Consider the following 26,712-nt stretch of genomic DNA (forward strand, 5'->3'; position numbering starts at 1 on the left):
ATAGTAGAGGGGAGTGAACCATGGGAGAAAGGGAAGGAAATGGGGAATCAAAGTGGGGAATGGGGAAAGAAGGTGGGAAGGGTGGAAAAATTACTAGAAGCTAGAGAAATCGATGTTCATGCTGATCACAATGTTTCATGTGGTAATAGGGCTTTTGAACTCCTGGCATCCCTTGGAAAAATATATGCAAAGATCAGAATAAGTTATCAACATACAGACAGTCTGTGGCTAATGAACAGGATTATTGAATATGCCTGGAAGAAAATTACTCAGGGTTGTATATGGTGACATCTAATTACTTTGATAATAAATTTACTTTGAACTGTTTTTACAGCCGATTTTTATCATTGTTATACAAAATATACAAAATTCACTTGTAAGGTAACTGTACCACCATGGTATTGTAATGAATGGCATCAAAACCACATGACATTGATAAGAAAGAACAGTTACTAAAAGTGTACAAAGAGGAAATTAGTTTAGCTATTTGAAGGAGCAAAAGTATATTTGTACATTTGACTTCTGAATTTAATATCATGGGAGCTAGCTCATGTAGCTTTCTTTTTGATACTGACCAGATTGTTTTGATTTTCAGCGCTCCTTCACGCGCACCAAAGTTTGGGGCCCGAATTAGCAAAATGAGCCTCCACGCAGCTACTGGATATGAGCGGTCGCGGGATAGGCGCAGGTCAAGCGATCGATCACGTGACTCGTCGCATGAACGGACAGAAGGGCAGCTCACACCTTGTATCAGGAATGTTACTTCACCGACCAGACAGCATCATGGTGGTAAGCAGAACTTTACTTGTGTTGTAACTATTGAGGCTTTGATTTCTCTGTACATAAGCAGTGAGTCAAAATATGCTGAAGTTCATTTCCTGTTTTTCTTTTGACAAATGGACAGGGTTTGTGTTCTTGAGGGTTCGTCTCACTTGCCAAGGGTGTTGCCAGTTTTGGCCTCCAGTTTTAGGCCCCTTATCTAAGAAAAGATGTGTTGGCACTAGAGAGAGTCCAGAGGAAATTGATGATTATCCCTGGAATGAAAGAGTTAATGTTTGAGAGCATTTGATGGCTCTGGGCCTATACTTGCTGGAGTTTAGAAGAATGAAGAGCATCTCATTGAAATCGATTGAAAGGTATTTGCAGGGAAGGTTTCCTTTGGGGGGGGGGGGGCGGTGGAAAGCAGGACCAAACAGGGCACAGCCTCAGAATAGAAGGACACCCATTTGGAACAGAGACGAGGAGGAATTTCTTAGCCAGAGGGTGGTGAATCTGTGGAATTCATTGCTGTAGACGGCAGTGGAGGCCAAGTGATCAGATAGATATAAAGCAGAGGTTGAGAGGGATAATAAATCTGCCATGATGGAATGGCAGAGCAGACTTGATGGGCTGAATTCTACTCCTATATCTTGTGGGTTTTGCTGCAGAGTGTGACAGGAGAATGAGAGCCCCACTCTCCATCCTGCTTTGTTAATGGGAGAGGTGGGTTGCTGAGTGATGTGTCTCATTGGTCCAGAAGACTGTTCTGCACTGTTTCTCTAAATAAAACAAAAGATATTGAAGATGACATAATGCACAGCACTTGCAGTTTCACATTAGTGTCTTCAGCACACTCAAACCCCTGAGAGTCTCCTGATAAAATAGTTCAGAGTTTCTGCATTAGTTGCCAGTAATGAAACAATGTGTTGGGCTTGACAGGCTTACCTACTTCAAATGTGATAAGTATCAAAATCCTTCACTTAAACAGGCTAATGCTGCTCAGGGGAATTAGGGTAGGAAAGATGTCTGTCTGCTGCCTGACAACTACTGCCTTCAAGCAAAAGATTAGTTATAGTTGCAGTTCAGTGTTTTATTAAAAGTTGCTTTGATCTATCTGAGAATCACGAGTTGAACATTGATGGGATTCTAATAAATGTCCCTTCAGTTTTTGTTTTGGTAAACCTGTCCAATTAATCACACCTTGATTTTCTCTTTTCTCATATACTTCAAATGTTTCCTATTCATTTACTTCAATTATTTTTGAAAATTTACTATCCTTTTAGGTGGGGTCTGACTCACTACCTATTGAATGCTCCCAATGGCGAGCATCTCAAATAGTTTCTAACAACCAAGTCCAGCTCCTGGCCTTCATGTGTGGCTTAGCTACTCAGTGTGGCGAATCAGTTTCTACTGACAGAAAGAGGGGTCAAGGCAGGTTACCGATGCCTTAAAACCAGTCGCTTCAGGCAGATGGGTCCATCAGCTGTGGTTGGCAACTCATCTCAGAGAAGGACTACTCGATGCCTTGTCACTATACCCTCCCCCCGGGGAAGTCTTCAAGAGTAAATCCCCAAGGAAATATTTGGAGCTGGAATCTTGCGTTGAGTTCAGTGCTGTGACGCCACTGGTGCTGAACTGTATCTGTCTCTGTCAGTCCTTTGGATTCATCAGCTGCTGGAGGTGTGGCTGCTACATGTGCAACAGCTTGCTCTCCATGTCGTACTGCTCCGGCCTGCATACACAACGTAGACAGTTAGGACGCAACATCCACAGTTGACCCCGACCAACAGAGGGGCCCTTCTTCCTACCACCCCCCCCCCCATTGATTCTTAAGCAAAAGAAGATGAAGATTTGTTTTTTTGTCACACGTACGTTGAAACATACACTGAAATGTGTTGTTTGCATTAATGGCCAACACTGTCATGGCATAGCCTGCAGGATGCCATGGTGTAGCCTGCAAGTGTTGCCATGTTTCTGGCAGCAACATGGTATGCCCACAGCTCATTAACCCTTAATAACTGGTACGTTTTATAGGATGTGGGGGGAAACCCATGACATCATGGGGGGAATGTACAAACTCCTTATAGATAGCAGTGGGACTTGAACCTCAGTCAGTGATCACTGGCAATGTAAAGTGTTCGTGCTAACTGCTAAGTGACCTCGCTGCTGCAAGAGATGTATTTCTAAAATTTATTTTTAAAATCGCAAGCTGTTTGTGGAACTCAGTAGGTCAGGCAGCATCTGTAGAGGGAAAGGAACAGTCGACCTTTTGGGTCAATACCTTTATTCTGGACTGATTTGTCTACCAGCTTTTTTTAAATAACTTCAATTCAAGTTTATTGTCATCTGACTGTACATATATGCAACCAAATACATATACAACTGTACATATATACATTCCTCCAGACCATGGAGCACCCACAAAATATATATTACACACAGCACGTAGAACAAAATATTACCATAAATAGCTTAATAAACATATCATTCAGAACACTTGTGCACAGCACAGGTGAACAGTAAATAGCTCGCTGTCCTAGTGACGAGACCTCGGTCTTCGCAGTGTTTTCATTAGTCTCACAGTCTGTGGAAAGAAATTGTTCCCCAGTCTGGCAGTCCTTATCCTGATGCTTCTGTACCTCCTTCCTGATGGTAGTGGGTTAAAGAGAATGGGTGGCAAGGATCCTCAGCAGTGCTTGGGGCCCCTAATTAGTACAGTAAACCCTTGGTGACGAGACCTTGCTGGTGGCAGAGGGTAGCCAGGTTTCAGCAACTGCAGTCTCTTGTGTCTCCAATACATTTCCAAATCTACGCCACTCTCTCACTGTTGTACCAACAGCCTTATTTTAATAGAGAAGTAGCAAACTCAGTTCCACTGCTTTCATTCTGAAAGTGCAAAGTCAGAGTGTATAACAGTGCCATCATGCCCATCTTGGAAGCACTTAAGCTTCAATTAGCCAGGATTTGGCAGAGAGATCTCTATGCATCTCTTCATCAATGGGCTGACTTGCAATTTGAAGGGCAACAGAAGTTGCAAGGTAGAGAATTAATACAAAAAGTGGATAAAGTCTTAAGTGTTAAACTATAAGACCATAAAATAGAGGAGCAAAATTCATTTAGCTCATTAGGTCTGCTCCGCTGTTCCATCATACACAAAATGCTGGTGGAATTCAGCAGACCAGGCAGCAACTATGGAAAAAAGTACAATTGACACTTTGGGGTGAGACGCCTGCCAAAGCGTCTCAGCCTAAAACATTGGCTGTACTTGTTTTTCATAGATGCTGCCTGGCCTGCTGAGCTCCTCCAGCATTTTATCTGTGTTGCTGAGAATTTTTCATGTCTTGGAGCTAATGCGTAGCAATTATACCTGATTACTTTCGTCTGTAAACCCGAAATAGACATGACAGTAATTCACAAAACTGTACTTCAAATAATTGTATGAAAATATTAATTATCTTCCTTGATAAATTGAAATATTTTCTGTGAACATATGATCAAAGTGACAAAAACAAGCTTGGAATCTAAAGGCTAAATTTGTATTTTGTCTACAAACAGAAGTGTAAGTCTATTTGTAATGCCTACATTTAACATTATCAGCAATTTGTGTTTCAATAGATACAATAGTGAACTGTTATGATGTATAATTGTGGAAGTAAGTCTTCATAGGAATATTTTTCAAGGCCAAACCACAAACTGCTGCTGTGGGAGCTTAAGACCAGCTGCATTCAGTAAATCAAATTTGATGAATAAAGACCTCTCTATGTATTTAAAAGTGAATTGTTTATTGATCTTGCATAGACATCATGCCAATTTCTCAAGGCACAAGCTGGCTGATGGTCCTGTGTAATACAGGGCCTTAGTAAAATAACGTTGTTTTAGAAAGTGCAGAGGATTCCAGTTAATTGGGACACATGGGGGGTCAGTACATTTTAGCCCAATTAGGTGACTGCCCCATTTAACTGAAGTTTCTTGGAAATAGGTTAAAAAGGTATAAAAAAGACAAAACTGCCAAGTAACAAATTGTGTATTTAAATAAAATAAAGAACAAATTAGAACACTACAGTGGCATAAAACTGTATTAGTTCCTCATAGTTAGTGACAGGAATTCATCCTGTGTATGCTGCTGTGTTCTTTTGATTGACGGTAAATGAACGATATCAAAACAGACGCCTAGTGCAGATAATGGATGGCTTGCATACAATGGTTTTGACGATTACATTCTCCAAATCTTCCTTTTCATTGTAATATTCAAGATAACTGATACCTTGAAATTCTTTGTGGTTCCTAATTTGTTGAAATAGTAAAATTGTTTTATATTCAGTCTTTGCTGTTCCTGGCATCACCAGGCTTGAAACCCCACTGAGCAAACAGTTCTAAATTGTCTTAATGTTTATTTCTCACCATAAGTGACAAAAATCACTGCTTTTGAACACAAGTACGCACAACTGACGTCATTTAAAAAATTCACTTGAAGCAGTTTAGTTTCTAATGACCACACAAGTGCTCGTGAGTAGCGTTAATTAGAAACTATTCAGCAATAGTCCCTTGATCCAATTAAGTGACAGTGTCCCCAATAAACGTAGGGAGTCTCTGTAAATACAACACTACATTCTGCATTTGTTCCTTTTGAACTTTTATACTACCTCAATGTACACTCATGGGCTAATTTATTATGTAACTCCTGTACCTAGTAAAGTGGCCACTGAGTGTATGTTTGTGGTTTTCTGTTGCTGTGGTTCACCCACGTCAGTGTTTTACGTGCTGAGCATTCAGTGATGCTCCTGTTACACCACTGTTGTAACACATGGATTTTTGAGTTACTGTTGCCTTCCTGTCAGCTTGAACCAGTCTGGCCATTCTTCTCTGACCTCTCATTAACCAGGTGTTTTCACCCACAGAGCTCTCTCTCTCTGGATTTGTTTTAGTTATTCACAACATTCTCTGCAAGCTCCCAGGAGATGAGCAGTTTCTGAGCTATTCAAACTCCCCCGCCTGACACCAACAATCATTCTACAGTCTACATTCCTTCTCCATAAATTGCTGCCATGTCATTGGTCAATTAGATATTTGCATCAGCGAGCAGGTGTACCTAATAAAGCGATATCTGAGTGTACGTCTTCATCTGATTCAGAGGAACTAATATCATTTGGCTTTTGTTTAATAAAGAAAGCCCAGAGTATGTAGATTTGTATTTCACCATCCGATTTGCCAAAAGGTGTTTTGAAATCAAATCAACGCTATTACCTTTATTACCTTTGCAGAAACCTGCATCAAAATGGCTAACTGACTCCAAGCCTCAGTTATATGATACCCAATTCTGTTACTGCTAAACCATCAGTGCTAAGTAATAACTTTGAAATATGTTTCCAAGATTTATAAGCCACTTATTTAAAAACTTGGTTTCTGTTTACTTTCTTCATCAGAGCCACTATTTGTGGCGTCGTACAGCCACGAGAGATTTTTGCAATTGTAATTTATCCAAGCAACATTAGAAAAGTATGGATAGATTCAGTGTAACTTAGAGTTGAATACCCTCATTAACAACTGATCAGACTCCATGCAAGGACAATTCAGACTGAAGTCATGAGAACATTAAACAAGTAATATCCGATGCTGCTGTTATATCAAAATAGAGTACAAATGACCAGTTGTCAAGGTTTTTGTTAGAATCAGGCCAATTGGCCTTTCGAATCTGCTCCATCATGGCTGATTTATTATCCCTCTCAACCCCATTCTCCTGCTTTCTCCCCATAACCTTTTGACACCCTCACTAATCAAGAAATTAACAACCTCAGGTTTAAATTTACCCAATGACCTAGCCTCCACAACTGTCTGTGACAATAAGTTCACAGATTCACTATGCCCTGGCTCAAAAAATTCCTCCTCATCTCTGTTCTAAAGGAATGGCCCTCTCTTCTGAGGCTGTACCCTCTGATGGAATTTGACAGCATAAATGCAAAAGAAAAGGCATATAATATAGCAAAAATCAGTGGGATGTTTGAGGAGTAGGAGTCTTTTAAAAACCAACAGAAGGCAATTAAAAAAGCCATAAGGAGAGAAAAGATGAAATATCAAAGAAAGCTAGTCAATAATATCAAAGAGCATACCAAAAGTTTTTCAGAATTGTAAGGAGTAAAAGGATGACAAAAGTGGATATTGGACCTTTGGAAAATGAAGCTTCAGATGTAGTAATGGGGACAAAGAAATGGTGCATGAACTTCGTAAGTATTTTGTGTCGGTCTTCACTATGGATAACACTAGCAGAACACTAGAAATATGAGAGTGTTGGGATAGATCTGAGTGGCATTGCTATTACTGAGGAGAAGCTTGGGAAGCTGAAAAGTCTGAAGGTGGGTAAGTATCCTGGATCAAATGGACTACGCCCCAGGTAGCTGAAGAGATTGTGAAGGCATTAGTAATGAAGATTCACTAGATTCTGGAATGGTTCCAGAAGATTGGAAAATTTAAGGAAGGGAGATGAAGGAAAGGAAATTGTCGGCCAGCTAGCCTGACTTCAGTGGTTGAAAAGATGTTTGTCCATCGTTAAGGATGAGGTTTTGGGGTACTTGGAAGCATATGATAAAATGGGCCAAAGTCAGCCTGGTTTTCTCAAAGGGAAATTTTGTCTGAGAAATCTGTTGGAATTCTTAGAGGAAATAACAAGCAGAATAGACAAAGGAGCATCAGTGGATGTTGTTTACTTGGATTTTCAAGAGGCCTTTGACAAGGTTCTGCATGAGAGGCTGCTTAACAAATAGAGCCCAATGATAGTACAGGAAAGATACAACCATGGGTAGAAGATTGGCTGACAGGCAGGAGGCACAGAGTGGAAATTATTGGGGCCTTCTCTTGTTAGCTGTCAGTGACCAGTGGTATCCAGCAGGGATTAGTGTTGGGACTGCTTCTTTTCAAGTTGTATGTCAATGATTTGGGCTTCGTGGCAGACAATACGAAGATAGGTGGAGGGGCAGATAGCGTTGAGGAAGCAGTACTTAGATTGGGGGAGTGGGCAAAAAAATGGCAGATGGAATATAATATCAAGAAATTCAAGCTCATACACTTTGGCTGAAGGAATAAAAGTGTGGACTATTTTCTAAAAGGGGAGAAATTTGAAAAATCAGAGTTGCAGAGGAACTTGGGAGTCCTTGAGCAGGATTACCTTAAGGTTAATTTGCAGGTAAGGAAGGCAATTGCAGTGTTAGCATACATTTCAAGAGGACTAGAATACAAATGAAAGAATATAAAGCTGCAACTTTAGAAGACGGACCACACCTGGAGTGTTGTGAGCAATTTTGGGCCCCTTATCTAAGGAATGATATGCTAGTATTAGAGACAGTCCAGAGGAAGTTCATGAGAATGGTCCCAGGAATGAAGGGGTTAACATATGAGGAGACTTTAATGGCTACATGCCTCTACTCACTGGAGTTTAGAAGAATGAAACCTATTGAATGTTGAAAGGTCTAGATACAGTGGATGTGAAGTGGATGTGTTCTATAGTGGGGGAGTCTTGGACAGAGGGCATGGTCTCAGAATTGAGGGACATCCATTTGAAACAGAAATAAGGAAAAATTTCTTTAGCCAGAGAGTGGTGAATCTGTAGAATTCTTGGCTACAGAAAGCTGTGCAAGCCAGGGCATGGGGTATATTGAAGGTAGAGATTGATAGGTTTTTGATTAATCAGGGTGTCAAAGGGCAACAGGGAGGAGGCAGGAAAATGGTTTTGAGAGAGATAATAAATCAGCCACGATGGAATAGTGGATCAGACTTGATGGGCCGAAAGGCCCAATTCTGCTCCTATGTCTTATAGTTTAACATAAACTGTTAGTTTCTGTTGTCTTATTATGTCAATGACTGACGCAGTCCGAGGACATGCTGGGGACAGCCCACAGGTGTCGCCGTGCTTCTGGCACCAACATAGCATGGCCTCAGCTGTTGAGGCCGTGGGAAGATGGGTTGAGCATGGATGTCTGGGGCTGCTGTCCCTGCAGGTGCCCATGGCGACCCCTTCAGTTTGAAGAAAGTGAGAAGAAGTTGGAGGAGAAATTGTTGAGGGTGAGTACCAGCTCAGCCAGATAGAGGAGGAGGGTGCTGATGGTGGAGGGTAACTTGTTGAATCTTTTGTTGAGAAAGAGGTGAAGGTCTTTAAGGGCTTCTTGATGAGGGATAGAAGTATATAGGGACTGGAAATCCGTGGTGAAAATGAGCTGGTCAGAACCAGGGAATTCAAAGTTGAGGAGATGGAAAGTATATGAAGTGTTTAGGATATAGATGGGAAGGGACTGAATCAAGGCAAATAGAATGGACCTGAGGTATGTGGACGTGAGTTCAGTAGGGCAGGGAGCAGGCAGAGGCAATGGGCCTGCTCAAACAGTCACTTATTGTCGCTTGTCGTGTTCTGCTGTGGATGGAGAGCATGCTACATTGACACCAGTATATGTGGCGACACTTATGGACTGCCTTGGATTGTGTTGGTTGTTAATGCAGATTCACCGGATGTTTCAATGGACATGTAATAAATACATCTGAATCTGGTTTGACTTTAATTTCTGATTTAGATCTAGAGATACAGCATAATAGAAGGCTATTCCAGCCCAACAAGGCTGCTGTGCTCATTTGTACCCAAATGACGATTAACCTACTAACACATCTGACTCTGGAATTTGAGAGGAAACTGGAACACCCCTGGAGGATACCCAGGAGGTTACGGGGAGAATGTACAAACTCCTTATAGAGAGAATGGGAATTGACAATGGGAATTGTGTCCGTGGAATTGTAAAGCGTTACACTAACCCCTGTGCCCCGATTCTTCTACCAAATTTGCGGAGTGTTCAAATACTTCACCTAAACTAATTTCCTTGTTGAACATATGAGTGTGTGTTCCAGTCACATAATTGCTTAAACAGAGAGCCTCTTTCATCCAGCATCATTGGGAGAATTGCATACTGTGATGATGAGGGTTTGACACAGATTGAGCAGGAGTTGGGTGTGTCTTTGTGGGGTTTACAAGAGATGGTTTCTAAATGCTGTTATATTTTTGTTATTTCTGCTGTGCTATTTTTGCCTTCAGACAGAGAAAAAGATCATATCTCTACTTCACGGCCCAGTAGCCCTCGTCTTCAGAAGGCTTCCCCAAACGGCTCTGGTATCATTGGCAACCTCAGCCGGAATTGCAGCCAGTCCAGTGTTGATGGAACTTGTAAATCAGGAGGAGAGATGGTTTTTGTGTACGAAAACCCAAAGGAAGGAACTCGAAGCGTGCGCACTTCAGAGCGAGTGACGCTCATTGTTGACAACACCAGATTCGTTGTGGATCCATCCATCTTCACAGCACAACCGAACACAATGCTGGGCAGGTAAGCAGCATCCACCAGTCTTTTCTGAACAAAATATTCCACTTGGAACCTCATGTATTTCTGCAAAAGAGTGACAACCGCAACATAGTTATCCAAACCCTGAAACCGAAGCTGTGTTCCCGTATGCTTGTAACCACCTAACCATGTAAATGCTATTTGGTCTATTTTGCTTATGCTAGAGAAGTCATGTTAATGCTATCGCTGCTCTTTTTGTGCAAATCCTTTTGACCAAAGGCATTGGTCAGACCACGTATGAAGTATTGTGAGCAGTTTTTTTGCCCCTTATCTAAATAAGGATGTTCTGTCATTGGAGAGGTTCCAGAGGAGGTTCACACAAATGATCCTAGGAATGAAAGGGTTAGAGTATGAGTGGGTCTAGGTCTGTGCTCACTGGAGTTCAGAAGAAAGAGGGGATGGATCTCATTAAAACTTATTGAATATTGAAAGCCCTAGATAGAATGGATGTGCAGGGGGTGTTTCCTATAGTGGGGGAGACTAGGACCAGAGGGCACAGCCTCAGAAATAGAAGGACTTACAAATTTTATTTCGCCAGATGGTGGTGAATATGTGGAATTCATTGCCACCAGTGGCTGTGGAGGACAAGTCATTGGGTATATTTAAAGTGGAGGTTGATAGTTTCTTCATTAGTAAGGGTTGCAAAGGTTATGGGGAGAAGGCAGGAGAATGGGGTTGAGAGGGAGAATAAATCAGTCATGATGGAATGACAGCAGAATCGATGGACCAAATAACCTAATTCTGCTCCGATGTATTATTGCCTTTTCCATTTCAAATATTTATCCATTCCCTGGGGATCACTGGTCTCCTCAGTGCCTGCAACAAGACATCTGGGATTGTGGATGTTCATTTGCAGAGTGCTTCAACCTAGTGCCGAACTCCTGCCCAGGCTCTTCATTTACTTCCAGCAACTCCCCCTCATCCCTGTCCATAAACCCTGATCTGTCATCTAACTCACTGTGTCATTAGATAGCAGAGATGGCCCCCACACCTGTAGAGCTCCACCAGACACTAGTTCCTGAAATTTTTCTCTGCTTTCTCCTGTCTGATGAAATGTGAAATTGTATGGGCCTGTCATTGCAATTGCGATTATAGTTCTAGAGCATAGAAAATCCACAGCACATTTCGAGCCCTTCGGCCCACAATGTTGTGCCAACCATGTAACCGACTCCAGAAACTGACCACATAGCCCTCTGTTTTTCTAAGCTCCATGCACTTATCTAAGAATCTCTTAAAAGACCCTATTGTCTCCTCCTCTACCACTGTTGCTGGCAGTGCATTCCATGCACCCACCACTCTCCGTGTGGAAAACTTAACCTCTGACATCCCTCTTGTACCTACTTAAAGCACCTTAAAACTGTGCCCTCTTGTGTTAGCCATTTCAGCCCTGGGAAAAAGCCTCTGGCTATTCACATGATCAATGCCCCTCATCATCTTTTACGCCTCTATCAGGTCACCTCTCATCCTCTGTCGCTTCAAGGAGAAAAGGCCGAGTTCACTCAACCTATTCTCATAAGGCATGCTCTCCAATCCTGGCAACATCCTTGTAAATTGCCTCTGCACTCTCTCTATAGTATCCACATCCTTCCTGTAATGAGGTGACTGGAACTGAACACAGTACTTCAAGTAAATAAAAGCACAAAATGCTGGCAGAACTCCTAACTAAGGTCTTATATAGTTGTAACATTACCTCATGGCTCTTGAATTCAATCCCATGATTGATGAAGGCCAACACACCTTGCGCCTTCTTAACAACACTGTCAACCTCTGCAACAGCTTTGAGTGACCTATGGACACGGACCCCAAGATATCGCTAATCCTCCACACTGCCAAGAGTCTTACCATTAATATTATATTCGGTCTTCAAATTTGATCACTTATCTGGGTTTTCTCTAATGCTTTTCCCCTCACTCCCTGCACCTGCAGAATCAGACTTTCTTTCGCATTGGTCCTGAGCCACAGGAACTGCAGTAGCATAGTGATTAGCACGATGCTGTTATCCCCACCTGTGGCAGTGTGTTCCATGCACCTACCATCTTACGTATAAATAAATAATTAAGTAAACTTATACCGCCTTTGACAGAGAGAAGTTGTTGCCTCAGGTCTATGCCGGCCCTGAAAATGTTCGTATGAATCCCATTCCCTATTTATTTCCCTGTAAGTCACACATGGCCATCATTCTCTGATTCTTCTGCTACCAACTTTATACTGGGGATACATCATAACAGTAAGTCCTTGGCATGTGGGAGGTCACCAAAGCACCCAGGAAAGCCAACACAACCACATGAAGCATGGGCAGACTACACAGACAACTCTGGAGATAAGGTGTTCAAGTGGAGGTGACCTGGGTTCAACTAGGTCACTGAAGTTATGCAGCAGCCTCTAACCAGTGAGCCACAAAAAGATAAGGAAATTCAAAAAAACTTTCTTACCCAGTGAGTTATGAGAATATGGAACTTATTGCCAGTGGAAATGGTTGATGGTAAGAGACGGGTGTATTTAAAGGAAAAACAGATAGCAAATGAAGGAAAAAGAAGTTATACTAATGGAGTTGCTGAGAAAGCAAGAAACTTGTGTGCAGTCATGAATTTGTTTAGCAGAATGCCTGTAGAATGTTCAGTGGTGGGAAAACTATTATGAGCATTTGGAGAAGCATAGTCTGATTAGGGATAGTCATTATGGCTTGGTGAGGGGCAGGCCATGCTCATGAGCCTGATAGAATTCTTTGAGGAAGGTAGTGATGAATGAAGGTAGTGTAGTAGATCTGGTGTAAGTAAGGTGTTTGGTAAGGTTCCCCACAGTATGCTAATTCAGAAAGTCAAGTAACCGTGTTTGCATGGATTCAGTATTGGCTTGCCCACAGAAGTTAAAGGGTGGTGGTAGATGAACTGTATTCTGCCTGGAAGTCGGGGACAAGGGATGTTCCACAGGTATCTGTGCTGGAACCTCTGCTCTTTGTGATTTTTATAAATGACTTGGAATGGTGGAACAGACTCAATGGGCTGAATGGCCTAATTCTGCTCCCATGTCTTATGGTTTTTATAGAGTTGGAACAGTACCTCACTACTCTTGAACTCAATCCCTCAATAATGTAATCACTCAATCAACTTGCTCTGCAACTTTGAGGGATCTATGCACATGAACCCCAAGATCCCTCTGTTCCTCCACACTGCTAACAATCCTGCCATTAACTCTGCATTTTGTCTTCAAGTTGAACCTTCCAAAGTGAATCACTTCACACTTGCCCGTGTTGAATCACATACATCTGCCTTCTCATCATATCCCTTGATGCCCTGATCGATCAGAACGTCCGCCTTAAGTATACCCATGGACATGGCCTCCACCGCAGTCTGTGGCAAAGCATTCCACACATTCACTACTCTCCAGCTAAAAAAAATTCCTCCTTACCTCTGTTCTAAATGGTTGCCCCTGAATGTTGAGGCTATGCCCTCTAGTTCTGGATACCCCCACCTTAGGAAATATTCCACCCCCACATTCTTTTAAATTCCAGCAAGTACAGGCCCAAAGCTGCCAAGCACTCCTCATATGTTAACCCCTTTGTTCCCAGAATCATCCTTGTGAACCTCCTCTGGACTCTCTCCAATGACTATTCATCCTTTCTGAGAATTGGGCCCCAAAGCTGTTGACAATACTCCAAGTGAGGCATGATTAATGTCTTATAAAGGCTCAGCATTATCTCCTTGCTTTTATATTTTATTCCCCTTTAAGTAAATGGCAACATTACACCACAATCTTCAGTACAGACTCAACCTGTAAATTAACCTTTTGGGAGTCTTGCATGAGACTTGCATGGTCCCTCTGCACCTCTGATACTAGAACATTCTCCCCATTTGGATAATGGTCTGCACAATTGTTCCTTTTGCCAAAATGCATTATCATACATTTCCCAACAGTGTATTTCATCTGCCACTTCTTTGTCCACTCTTCCAATTTGTCTCAGTCCTTCTGCAATCACATTGCTTCCTCAGCACTACCTACCCCACCACCAATCTTCATATCATCCGTAAACTTTGCCACAAACCCATTAATTCCATTATCTAAATTATTTATAAACAATGTGAAAAGTAGTGATCCCAATACTGACCCTCGAGGAACACCAGTAGTCACTGGCAGCCAAACAGGAAAAGTCCCCTTTATTCCCACTCGCTGCCTCCTGTCTGGCAGTCATTCCTCTATCCATGCCAGTACCTTTCCTATAACGCCATAGGATTTTATCTTGTTAAGTAGCCTCATGTGTGACACCTTATCAAATATCTTCTGAAAATCCAAGTAAATGACATCCACTGCCTCTCCTTTGTCCACCCTACTTGTTACTTCCTCGAAGAATTCTTAACAGATTTATCAGGTGAGATCTCCCTTTACAGAAATCATGCTGACTTTGACTTATTCTATCATTAGTCTCCAAGTACCCCAACCCTCATCCTTAATAATGGACTGCAACACTTTCCCACCCTCTGAGGTTAGACTAACTAGCCTATAATTTCCTTTCTTTTGCCTTCTTTCCTTCTTAAAGAGTGGAGAGACACTTGCAATCTTCCAGACCTCTGGGACCATGCGGGAATCTAGTGATTCTTGAAAGATCATGACCAATGCCGCTGTTATCTCTTCAGTAGCCGCTTTCAGGACTCTGGGATGTAGTCCATTTGGTCCAAGTGACTTACTCACCTTAACACCTTTGAGTTTGCCTAGCACTTTTCCCTTTGTAACAGCAATGGCACTCGCTCCTGCTCCCTGACACTCACGGACCTCTGGCACACTACTAGTGTCTTCCACAGTGAAGACAGATGCAAAGTACCCATTAAGGTCATCTGCCATTTCTTTGTAAGAATTAGAATCATGTTTATTATCACCGTCGTGTGACGTGAAATTTGTCCTCCATTACTACCTCACCAGCATCATTTTCCAGTGGTCTAAAATCAACTCTCACCTCCCTTCTACTCTTTATATAACTGAAAAAACATAATATATTTATATAATTGGCTAGTTTGCCCTCATATTTAATCTTTTTCCTTCATGTTGCTTTTTTTAGTTACTTTTTGTTAGATTTTAAAAGCTTCCCAACTTCCCGCTCTTTTGCTACATTATGTGCCTTTCCCTTGGCTTTTATGCAGTCCAACTTTTTTTGTCAGCCACTTCCTCTACTTCCTTTGTCAGACCTATCTATCCTGCACCTTGTGAACTATTCCCAGAAACTTCAGCCATCTCTGCTCTGCCGACATCCCTGCCAGTAACATCCTCCAATCCTCTCTTGTGCCTCTGTTATTTAATTGTGATACTGATACATCTGATTTAAGCTTCTCCCTCTCAAATTGCAGTATGAATTCAATCATTTTATGATCTTTACGTTAAGCTCCCTAATAAGATCGAGGTTCTTACCCAACACCCAATCTAAAATGGCCCTTCCCCACATGGGGTCAGGCTCAAGCTGCTGCAAAAAGCCATCTCTTAGGCATTCAACAAATGCCCTCTCTCGCCATCCAGCACCAACCTGATTTTCCAAATCCCCTTGGATATTGAAGTCCCTATTACAATTGTGTCATTACATTTATTACATGCCTTTTCCAGCTCCCTTTGCAGTCTCAACCCAGATCTTGACTTCTATTTGGAGGCCTATATATGATTCCCATCATGGGTTTTTTAACCCTTGCAGTTTCTTAACTCCACCCACAAAGATTCGACTTTCTCTGACCCTGTGTCGCCTCTTTCTAAAGATGTAATTCCACTTCTTACCAGCAGAGCCACACCACTGCCTATGCTTTCCTGCCTGTCCTTTCAGTACAAGGGGTATATCCTTTGATGTGAAGCTCCCAGCTAGGCCTTCTTTCAGCTACGATTCAGTAATGGTCACGTCACACCGACCAATCTCTAATTGCACTGAAAGCTTGCCTACCTTTTTCTGAATGCTACACTCATTTAAATATAGCACCTTCAGTCCTGCATTCCTTGCCCTTTTGAATTTTGCCTCTGATACAACTCCACTCTTTGTTCTGTCTGCATTTGTACCCAGTCATTGGCTTGTCCTTCCTTACATTCATGTTACATTCTTCATCTACTTGTAAACCTGTTGGCTCATCCTCAGCTCTATCATCCTGGTTCCCATCCCCCTGCCATGTTAGTTTAAACCACTCCCAACAGCTCTGGTAAACCCGCCCGCTAGAATATTGGTCCTCCTCAGATTCAAGTGTAACCCATCCTTTCTGTACAGGTCACACCTGCTCCAGAGGATAATTCTCCACTTATCCAGAAAACTGAATCCTCGGCCCCGCACCAATTCTTCAGCCATGCATTTATCACCACCATATTTTATTCCTCTACTCACTGTTGCGTGTCACAGGCAGCAATCTGGAGATTACTACTCTTGAGGTCCTGCTTCTCAGCTTCCTCCTAACTCCCTGTATTCTTTTTTCAGGATCTCCTACCTTTTTCTATGTACATTGTTGTTATCATGTGTACCGTGACTTCTGGCTGCTCACCCTCCCTTTTCAGGGTATTGTGGATGCGTTCAGAAACATGCATCCTGACACCTGGGATGCAACCTACCATCTGTGTTTCTTTTTCACATCCAAGGAATAGCTTGCCTGGCCCCCCTAACTATAGAGTCTCCTATTAATGCTGCCATCTTCCTCAGTTCCCTACCCTTTTGAGCCACAAGGCTAGACTGAGTGCCAGAGGCAAGGCTGCTGTTGATTCCCCCAGGTAGGTTCCACGCCCCCACACTCCAACTATACCCAAAATGGAGTACTTACTGTTGGGGAATGACCACAGGGGGCTCTCCACTATCTGACAGTCTCCCTTTCTTCTGAGAGTCACCCATTTATCTGACTCCTGTATCCTTGGGGTGACTGCCTCCCTGTAGCTCCCTAACAAGCTGAAGGTCATCGAGCTGCAGCTCCAGTTCCCTGACACAGTCTCTAAGGAGTTGCCTGTTAGACCACACTTGTAGTTCTGGTTCCCTCATTATAGGAAGGATGTGCAAGCTTCAATGAGGGTGCAGAGGGGATTTATCAGGATGCTGCCTGAATCAGACAGCATGCCTTATGAGGATAGATTGAGTGAGCTAGGTCTTTTCTCTTTGGAGTGAAGGAAGATGAGAGGTAACGTGATAGAAGTGTACAAGATGATGAGAGGTGTAGATCGTGTGGACAACCAGAGACTTTCCCCAGAAAGAAAATGGCTAATATGACGGAGCATAATTTTAAGGAGATTTTATCTCTCCCTCTTTTAGGCCTCAGAGTTGTTCAGGTGGAAATGTTAGAATGTCATTCAGATCCAGATTTGAACTTCAAAGTCAGTTGAATGTATTGTCATCTGCACAAGCGCAGGTTGGACGAAAAACTTACTTGCAGCACATAACATCAGATAATCAGCATTCACATGGAAATGATAAATTAGGTGCAATTTTTACAAGAAAAACCTAATTAGATTTTTTTTTAAAGTCCATTTTAGTGCAAAGTGATCAGTGGTCATCGTGTTAGTAAACTAGTGATTAGGCTTGTGTAGTTTGGTTCAAGAACCGAGTGGTTGAAGGGAAGTAACTGCTCTTGAACCTGCTGGTGTGGGACTTCAGGCTTCTGTATCTCTTGCCTGATGGTAGCTGCGAGAAGCTGGCATGGGAGATTTCATTAAGTTACTAGGCACTAACATTGAATGAGTGATTGCCGCTTCATCTCAACATTAGGTGAGTATACAAATGGTGAAATGCCTTTCACCATGAGTAAGATGATGCAGCAATACAATTTTTATTGTTTTTTATTTAGAGATACAGCACAGTAATAGACCCACCTGGCCCAATTGCACCCATGTGACCATTACCCTATTAACCTGGATGTCTGTGGAATGTAGGAAGAAATCCACACGGTCACAAAGAGAATGTACAAACTTTATTTATAGTTTTATAGTGTTTATAGTGTTACGCTACTGTGTTGCCTTAATAAAGAGTCCTGTGCTGAGCAACTGGAAACCACAAAGTCACGAGGGGAATGTACAAACTCCAGTTGTGAGATTTGAACCTGTGTCACTGGAGCTGCAAAGCTTTACGCTAATCACTTGGCCACTGTGCCACTCTGATTGATGGACATGTTTCTAACCACTGTGTGTTCTCACAGGATGTTTGGATCGGGCAGAGAGCACAACTTCACACGTCCGAATGAAAAGGGAGAGTACGACGTGGCAGAAGGAATCAGTTCTACTGTGTTCCGAGCTATTTTAGTAAGTTTTATGACATTATGCGGCCTGATCGCGCTGCTGCTGCCTAGCTGAGCTTGAACTGATCTGATAACAAAAATCTTGCGGAGATGTGATTTTTATTTGAGTAATATTTAAAAAAAGAAGGAAGAAATAGTTAATCACTTGCACCATTTGAAGCAACGCGAGCACATTAAATCAGTGCTTCTGATAGACCCCGTGTACAGCTATTAATACGCATTTGAGTTGACTCATTCTTATAAATTTTAAAATAGCATGCTGTCAGAAATGGAGCAATATGTAGAATCCAAATTAGGTTTATCACTGACTGATATGATGTAAAATGTGTTTTGTGGCAGCTGCACATTGCAGAGACATAAAATCGCTATAAATTATAAAATAAATAAATCATGCAAAAATGAAAATGCATCAGGAGATGAGGTTTGGAAATCTGATGGTGTAGGGCAGGGCTTCCCAACCTTCACGCCATGGACCAATACCATTAAGCAGGTGGTGTGTAGACCCCAGGTTGGGAACCCCTGTTGTAGGGGAAGAGGCTGTTCTTGAACCATTGAGATTGTGTCTTCAGGCTTTTGTATCTCCTCCCTAATGGTGGCAGTGAGAAGAGGCCATGTCCCGGATGGTGAGATTCCTTAGTGATGGATGCCACCTTCTTCAGGCATTGTTTCTTGATGATGTGAAGAGGCTGTTTCCTGTTGTGAGGGAGTCGAGAACCAGAGGGCACAGCCTCAGAATAGAGAGACATCCATTTAGAACAAAGATGAGGAGGAATCTTTTAGCTAGATGGTAGTAAATGTGCAGAGTTTATTGTCATGGAGGCCAAGTCACTTAAATAAATTTAAAGCAGAAGTTGATTGGTTCTTGATTAGTCAGGGCACCAAAGTTTATGGGGAGAAGGCAGGAGAATGGGTTAGAGGAGGATAATAAATCAGCCATGATGGAATGCTGGAGCAGATTCAATGGGCAGAAGGGCCTAATTCTGCTTCTTTGTGTTATGCTATTGTGAAAGGGAGTGCTGCATCCATGATGGAGCTGGTCGAGTATACAATTCTCTGCTACCTCTTTTGATCCTGTGCATCGAAGCCTCCATACCAAGCTATGATAAAACTGTATACTCTTCATCGTATAGCAATAGAAACTTGCAAGAGTCTTTGACATAATGAATCTTCTCAAACTCCTAATGAAGTGGAGCCGCTGGCGTTCCTGCTTCATCATTGCATCAATGTGTAAAATGGGTTTGAAACACTTGGCTTACACCATCACTTGGTTGTGATGCATTTTGGTTGTACTGTATGTTCAAGAGTCTTTTAATAAATCAACAGAACCCCAGAGTGTTGATGCCACATGGCTGGGTTTCAAATGCTAAATAATGCATTCCCATCTGTTCATTAGGACATAGTAGATGCAGGTGTTCATCCTGTTTTTGGCGAATTAGCCTCGGACTTATTCATCTGCTTTATTTTCCCTCTCTGTGAAGAACTTAATTCATATTTTGCAACATCACAAGATACTGTAAATGTTAAAACTAATTCTTTTTCTTCAAGAATAGAAAGAGGGAATAACAGACAAAACGCTGAGGGTACTCAGCAGCTCAGTTAGCATCTATGAGGAGCAATAAACAGTCAACATTTTGGGCTGTGATTCTTTATTAGGTCCTTATGAAGGGCCTTGTTTAAAATGGAGGATGTCCGAAGACAGCCCAGATGTGTCACCACACTTCTGGTACCAACTTAACATGACCACAGCTCACTAATTCCAACCCTGACCTGTGCATCTTTGGAATGTGGGAGAAAAGTCATACAGTCTCTTTGCACAGCATAGCCGGAATCCTGGGTCCTGATGGAGGGTCTTGATCTGATTGCTTATTCATTTCCATGGATGCTGAGTTGCTGCAGCATTTTCTGTATGTGCTGTGAATCTCCTTACAGATTGCAGTGGGAATTGAACCGGGGGTGCTGCTGATGCTATATAGCATTATGCTAACTTTCACCCTTCTGTGCTGCCAGCAGACACAGTGGCACAATGCCACATGGAGAGTCCCTCCAGGTCACATGCCATTCTGACTTAGAATTCTATTACCATTCCTTTGTACTCATCAGATTCATTTCTTGGAATTTGCAGCTCAAGGTGGGCTGAAGAGCCTGTTTCCATGCTGTATAACTCTGTGACTCAACGGCATGTGGGCGCAGTGGTGGTAGTTCATAAAGATGGCTCATCATTTCCTTCTAAAGTGCAGTGGTGCAGGCAGTAAATATGACATATGCTTACATCTGTAAAATGAATCAATAGCAAGATGAATTACTTGCCTATTCATTGGTAAACAATATCAATGAATAAAACATACTTACTAAGTAAGGAATACAAGTACTCTTTGGCTTTTTAAACATTCATCCCTTGTAGTACAGATGCATCAACCTAAGTAACGGTTTCCATAGAGCTTCTTCACTCGTCATGAGCATTTGAGTTGGTGATTCATCAGCTGTAGCGTGCATTTACAGCACATGACACTGTATGAGAAGGCTGTGGTACATAGCAAGTGAGCAAACAGGTCAGGAGTACAATTCCCACCTAAAAATGACCAATTCGAATGGTCTGATATTAGAGAAAAGTGACCCGTGAAAGTTGCTGAGTTGTTTCAGAACCCTGTTGGGCCACAAGGGTTAGCTGTTATCGCTGGCACTGTAAGGGTTCAATTCCCGCAGCTGTATATAAGGAGTTTGTATGTTCTCCCTGTGACTGCATGGATTTGCTCTATCTAGTTTTCTCCCATATTCCAAAGGGTTATTGTTAGTAAGTAGTAGGCTTGCTATGTTGGTGTCAAAGCATGCTGGCACTTGTGGGTTTCCTTCAGCAAATCTTCAGACTGTTTTGGTCGTTGACACATGATGTATTTCACTATATGTTTTGATGTACTTACAGTGGCATGCAAAAGTTTGGGCACCCCTGGTCAAAATTTCTGTTGCTGTGAGTAGCTAAGCGAGTAAAAGATGACCTGATTTCCAAAAGGCATAAGGTTAAAGATGACACATTTCTTTAATATTTTAAGCAAGGTTACTTTTTATATTTTCCATCTTTTACAGTTTCAAAATAACAAAAAAGGAAAAGGGCCTGAAGCAAAAGTTTGGGCACCCTGCATGGTCAGTACTTAGTAACACCCCCTTTGGCAAGCTTTCAGTATCCACCTAAGAGTCTTTCAATTCTTGTTTGGGGGATTTTTGCCCATTCTTCCTTGCAAAAGCCTTCTAGTTCTGTGAGATTCTTGGGCTGTTTTGCATGCACTGCATTTTTGAGGTCTATCCACAGACTTTCGATGATGTTTAGGTTGGGGGACTATGAGGGCCATGGCAAAACCTTCAGTTTGTGCCTCTTGACGTAGTCCATTGTGGATTTTGAGGTGTGTTTAGGAACATTATCCTGCTGTAGAAGCTATCATCTTTTCATCTTCAGCTTTTTTACAGATGGTGTGATGTTTGTCTCCAGAATTTGCTGGTATTTAATTGAATTCATTCTTCCCTCTACCAGTGAAATGTTCCCTGTACCACTGGTTGCAACACAAGCCCAAAGCATGATCAATCCACCCGTGCTTAACAGTTGGAGAAGTGTTCTTTTCATAAATTCTGCACCCTTTTTTCTCCAAACATATCTTTGCTCATTGTAGCCAAAGAAGTTCTATTTTAATTTCATCAGTCCATAGGACTTGTTTCCAAAATGCATCAGGCTTGTTTAGATGTTCCTTTGCAAACTTCTGATGCTGAATTTTGTGGTGAGGATGCAGGAAAGGTTTTCTTCTGATGATTCTTCCATGAAGTTCATATTTGTGCAGGTGTCGCTGCACAGTAGAACAGTGCACCACCACTCCAGATTCTGCTAATTCTTCCTGAAGGTCTTTTGCAGTTAAATGGGGGTTTTGATTTGCCTTTCTAGCAATCCTATGAGCAGTTCTCGCGGAAAGTTTTCTTGGTCTTCCAGACCTCAACTTAACCTCCATCGCTCCTATTAACTGCCATTTCTTAATGACATTACAAACTGAGGAAACAGCTACCTGAAAACACTTTGCCATCTTCTTATAGCCTTCTCCTGTTTTGTGGGCTTCATTTATTTTAATTTTCGGAGTGTTAGGCAGCTGCTTAGAGGAGCCTATGGCTGCTGATTGTTGGGATAAAGTTTGAGAGGTCAGGTTATTTATAAAGCTTTGAAATTTGCATCACCTGGCCTTTCCCAACGATGATTGTGAAAAAACCATAGCCCCAACAAGCTAATTAAGGTCTGAGACCTTGGTAAAAGTTATCTGAGAGCTCACATCTCTTGGGGTGCCCAAATTTTTGCATGGTGCTCCTTTCCCTTTTTTCACTCTAAAATTGTACAAAACAAGAATAATACACTAATCTTGCTTAAGATGTTGAAAAGAATGTTTCATCTTTAACTTTATGACTTTTGGAGATCAATTCATCTTCTACTCACTTAACTATTCACGGTAACAGAAATTTTAACCAGGGGTGCCCAAACCTTTGCATGCCTCTGTATGACAGCTATATTTTTAAGTGAGCTGGCTCTAACTACTTTCACACTCTTTCCATTTTGATTGCTATCTTGTGCTTAATGGTTTGACTTTTGTTCTTCCCTAGTTTGGCACACTGGTCACTGTGTGACCACTGAATTTAAACACTGGAAGGTAATGATGCTGTTGTGCTGAATGCTGGTGTGGCTGTGCTTGTGTTCAGCTTTAGTTTATTGGTGTAGAAAAGTTGTTACTAAACTAGAAAGAATTCAGAAAATACTTACAAGTATGAGGAAGAGCGACTAGTCACAATCTTATTCCCAGGATAGGGGAGTCTAAAACTAGAGGGCATAGACCTAAGATAAGGGGGAAAGATTTAAATTTTCTTCATAATGGGGTGCTGGGTATATTGAACAAGCTGCCAGAGGAAGGGTAGAGGCAGATACATTTAAATGGTTTAAAACTGATACTCAGGTATGTGAATAGGAAGAGTTTAGAAGGTAATGGGCCAAACTCAAACAAATGGGATTAGCATAGTTAGACATCTTGGTTTTGTCATGGAAACACTAAGAACACCAGAGAGACTCCAAGTTTTGTTTTAAGAGTTTATTAACATGATATCATGGAGAGCCTGCAGCAGTCTCCACCACCACCAATGATTTTTAGGTTATACAGAGCTCATATTTATACAACAAGACAAACAACTTTGCATAACTTTGTTTAACATCCCATAGTCAGAACGTGATCAACCATTTAAAAGATGTCAATTATTTCTGAGCATGAGTCTTAACAGGTCTGTCTGTCCCCTGTTATCTGGACTCATAATTTACCCCCAGACACATCCTTTCTCCTGGTTGCAGGAGCTTAGTATCTTACTTATTTGAATTCCTGGCACTGCACTGGTAATCCAAGGTTATTTTCGACTTGCATCAGCACTCTTAAGTCCAGCTGCTCCAGAGTGGTCAAATATCCCATCATACACAAGTTTTGACCATTTCCATCACAGGTTTGCATGTGTAGGCTGGGCTGAAAGCCCTGTTTCTGTGCTGTCTAATTGTATAAATCAAATATTCATAAACATCTAACTCTTTTATGTAGTCTAAATTAAAAATATTGGACAAAAAATGAAATGCTGGAATCTGGCATTAAAAAAACAGTATTTTAGAGATACAGCTTGGTAACAGGCCCTTCCAGCCCCATGAGCCCTTGCTGCCCAATTACCACCCACATGACCAATTAACCTACTAAGCTGAATGTGGGAGGAAACTGGAGCACTCAGAGGAAACTCACGCAGTCACGAGGAGAATGGACAAACTTGTTACAGACAGTGGTGGGTATTCAACCGGCCTGGTTGCTGGCACTGTAATAGTATTACAGTAACTGCTGCGCTTCCGTGGAATGAGAAACAAATAATGTTTTGGATTAGGACCCTTTGAACTGGGAAAGTGAGAAAACAGGTTGGCTTTAAACTGCAGAGTGGATGGAGGATAGGGCTCATCAGTACACAATTCAAATAAACTTTCTCTTCAAGCTTAAACAAAAACAGAAGATCCTCAACACTCAGCAGGTCAGGCAGTGTCCGTAGAGGGTGAAACAGTTAACATTTCCAATTGAAGATGAAGAACCAGAGTCAGGTTCATCGGCATATGTCGTGAAATTTGTTAATTTTGTGGCAGCAACACATGCAATACGTAATAGAGAAAAAAACTTTGCATTACACCATATAATATTGAATAGTTAAGTAGTGCATTGAAAAGATTTTTTTTAATGTAGTGAAGTAATGTTCATGGGTTCAATGTCCATTTGGAAATTGGATGACAGAGGGGAAGAAGCTGTTCCTGAATTAATTGAGTGTTTGCCTTCAGGCTTTAGTACCATCTCCTTGATTGTAGCAATGAGAAAATGGCATGGCTTGGGTGTTGGGTGTCCTTGATGATGGACGCCACTTTTTGAGCATTGCTCCTTAAAAATGTCCTAGATACTATGAAGGCTGGTGCCTATGAAAGAGCTGACTAAATTTACAACTCTGCAATTTACTTTGATCTTATACACTAGACCCACTCCCACCCCATACCCCAGACTGTGATGCAGCCAGTTAGAATGCTTTCTGGGGTACATCTGTAGAAATTTGGTGACATACCAAATCTCCTCAAACTCTTAATGAAATATAGCAGCTGTCATGCCTTCTTTGTAGCTGCATCAGTGTGTTGGTCCAGGTTAGATCCTCAGAGATAATGACACCCAGGAACTTGAAATTGCTGTGTTGTACTGCCAAGCATTGTGGGCATACTGTTTTGCCATTAGGATGTGTGACAACACTTGTGGGCTGCCCCAGCACATCCTTAGGTTGTGCTAGTTGTTAAATACAAATTAAGCATTTGACGGTACATTTTGCTGTACATGTAATAAATAAACCTGAATCATTTTTTTTACAAGCCTCGACAATCTATGAACTCGCTTTCAAGGACCCTGCAACTCATGTTCTCAGGATCACAGTGGTTTCCAGATAATTGGAACACATTGGGACCAGCACATTTTGGCCCAATTAAATGGCCTCCCCAAATAGTTGAAGTTTCGCAGAAATAGTTAAAAAGGTATATAAAAAATACAAACTAAATAACATTTAATGCACATAAAAGAAATACAGAACAAATTAAAATGTATCAAAACTGCAGTGCTATAAACAGTACCACAAACAGTAGTAAAGATGTGGTCTACAAATTACAATAGGAGATAAAAAATGCATGCCGTGATAGTCATGGGGGATTTCAATATGCAATTAGATTGGGAAAATCAGGTTGGTGCTGGATCCCAAGAGGGAGAATTTCTAGAATGCTTCTGGGATGTGTTTTTTAGAGGAGTTCATGGTTGAGCTGACCAGGGGATCTACTATTCTAGATTAGGTGTTGTGCAATGAACCGGATTTGGTTAGAGAGCCTAAGATAAAGGAGCCCATGGGGGGGGGGGGGGGAAAGTGATCATTATATGATAGAAGTCACCTTGCAATTTGAGAAGGAGAAACTGAAGTCAGATGTATCATTATTACAGTGGAGTAAAGGGAATTACTCCTGAAGCTGGAGTAAACCCTGAGGACAAATCCGGAGCTGGAGTCCCCAAGACGGTCCGCTGTTGCCTTCAACCTCGTTCTGGCAACTCCTGCAACAACACTGTTGCCAAGCTGTATCGGCCCTTGCCCTTCCCTTGGACAATATTGGTGTTGTGGAGAGGGGATACTTGCTGCATGGGCAACTGCTGGTCTTCCATACATCCTTGGCCAGGCCTGCGCCCTGGAAACCATTCCAGGAGCAGATCCATGGTCTCGAGACTAACGGTTGCCACCATGAAAGGGAATTACAGACGCATAAAAGAGGAGCTGGCCAAAATTAATTGGAAAATAACACTGGCAGGGATGACAGCAAAGTAGCAAAGGCTGGAATTTCTAGGAGCAATTCGGATATATACATCCCAAAATGGTGTTCTAAAGGCAGAATGACTCAACTATGGCTAAAAATAGAAATGGAAGCCCATATGATAGCTTAAGAGAGGACATATAATAGAACAAAAATTAATGGAAAGAGGATTGGAAAGGTTTTAAAAACCAACAGAAGGCAGCGGAGTGAGAGAGAGCAGAGTGGGACAGCTTTGGCTCAACAGGCTTCGGCATGAACAGGCAGAGGTGAGGGTAGGTTCCGGTAAGTTTTTTCTGTTTGTTTAGAGTAGAGAGAATGCCAGGCAGGATGCTGGAATACTCCTCTTGCAGGATGTGGGAAGTCAGGGAGACCTCTGGTCTCCCTGACAATGACACCTGCAAGAAGTGCATCCAGCTGCAGCTCTTAACAAACTATGTTAGGGAACTGGAGC

The 26,712-nt window shown here is 42.0% G+C and overlaps 1 protein-coding gene across 2 annotated transcripts in view; it reads left to right on the forward strand.

Moving 5' to 3' along the window:
- Positions 1-26,712, forward strand: part of btbd10b (BTB (POZ) domain containing 10b) — a 112,180-nt gene that overhangs the window by 63,168 nt on the left and 22,300 nt on the right. For both annotated transcript variants that reach the window (XM_059976187.1, XM_059976188.1), the window contains 3 exons: positions 596-789; positions 9,827-10,112; positions 18,254-18,356. In XM_059976187.1, coding sequence (XP_059832170.1) covers positions 596-789; positions 9,827-10,112; positions 18,254-18,356 — 583 coding nt within the window. The remainder of the gene's footprint in view (positions 1-595; positions 790-9,826; positions 10,113-18,253; positions 18,357-26,712) is intronic.

This window comes from Hypanus sabinus, chromosome 7 (genome assembly GCF_030144855.1).
Source record: "Hypanus sabinus isolate sHypSab1 chromosome 7, sHypSab1.hap1, whole genome shotgun sequence".
NCBI classification, from domain to species: Eukaryota; Metazoa; Chordata; class Chondrichthyes; order Myliobatiformes; family Dasyatidae; genus Hypanus; species Hypanus sabinus.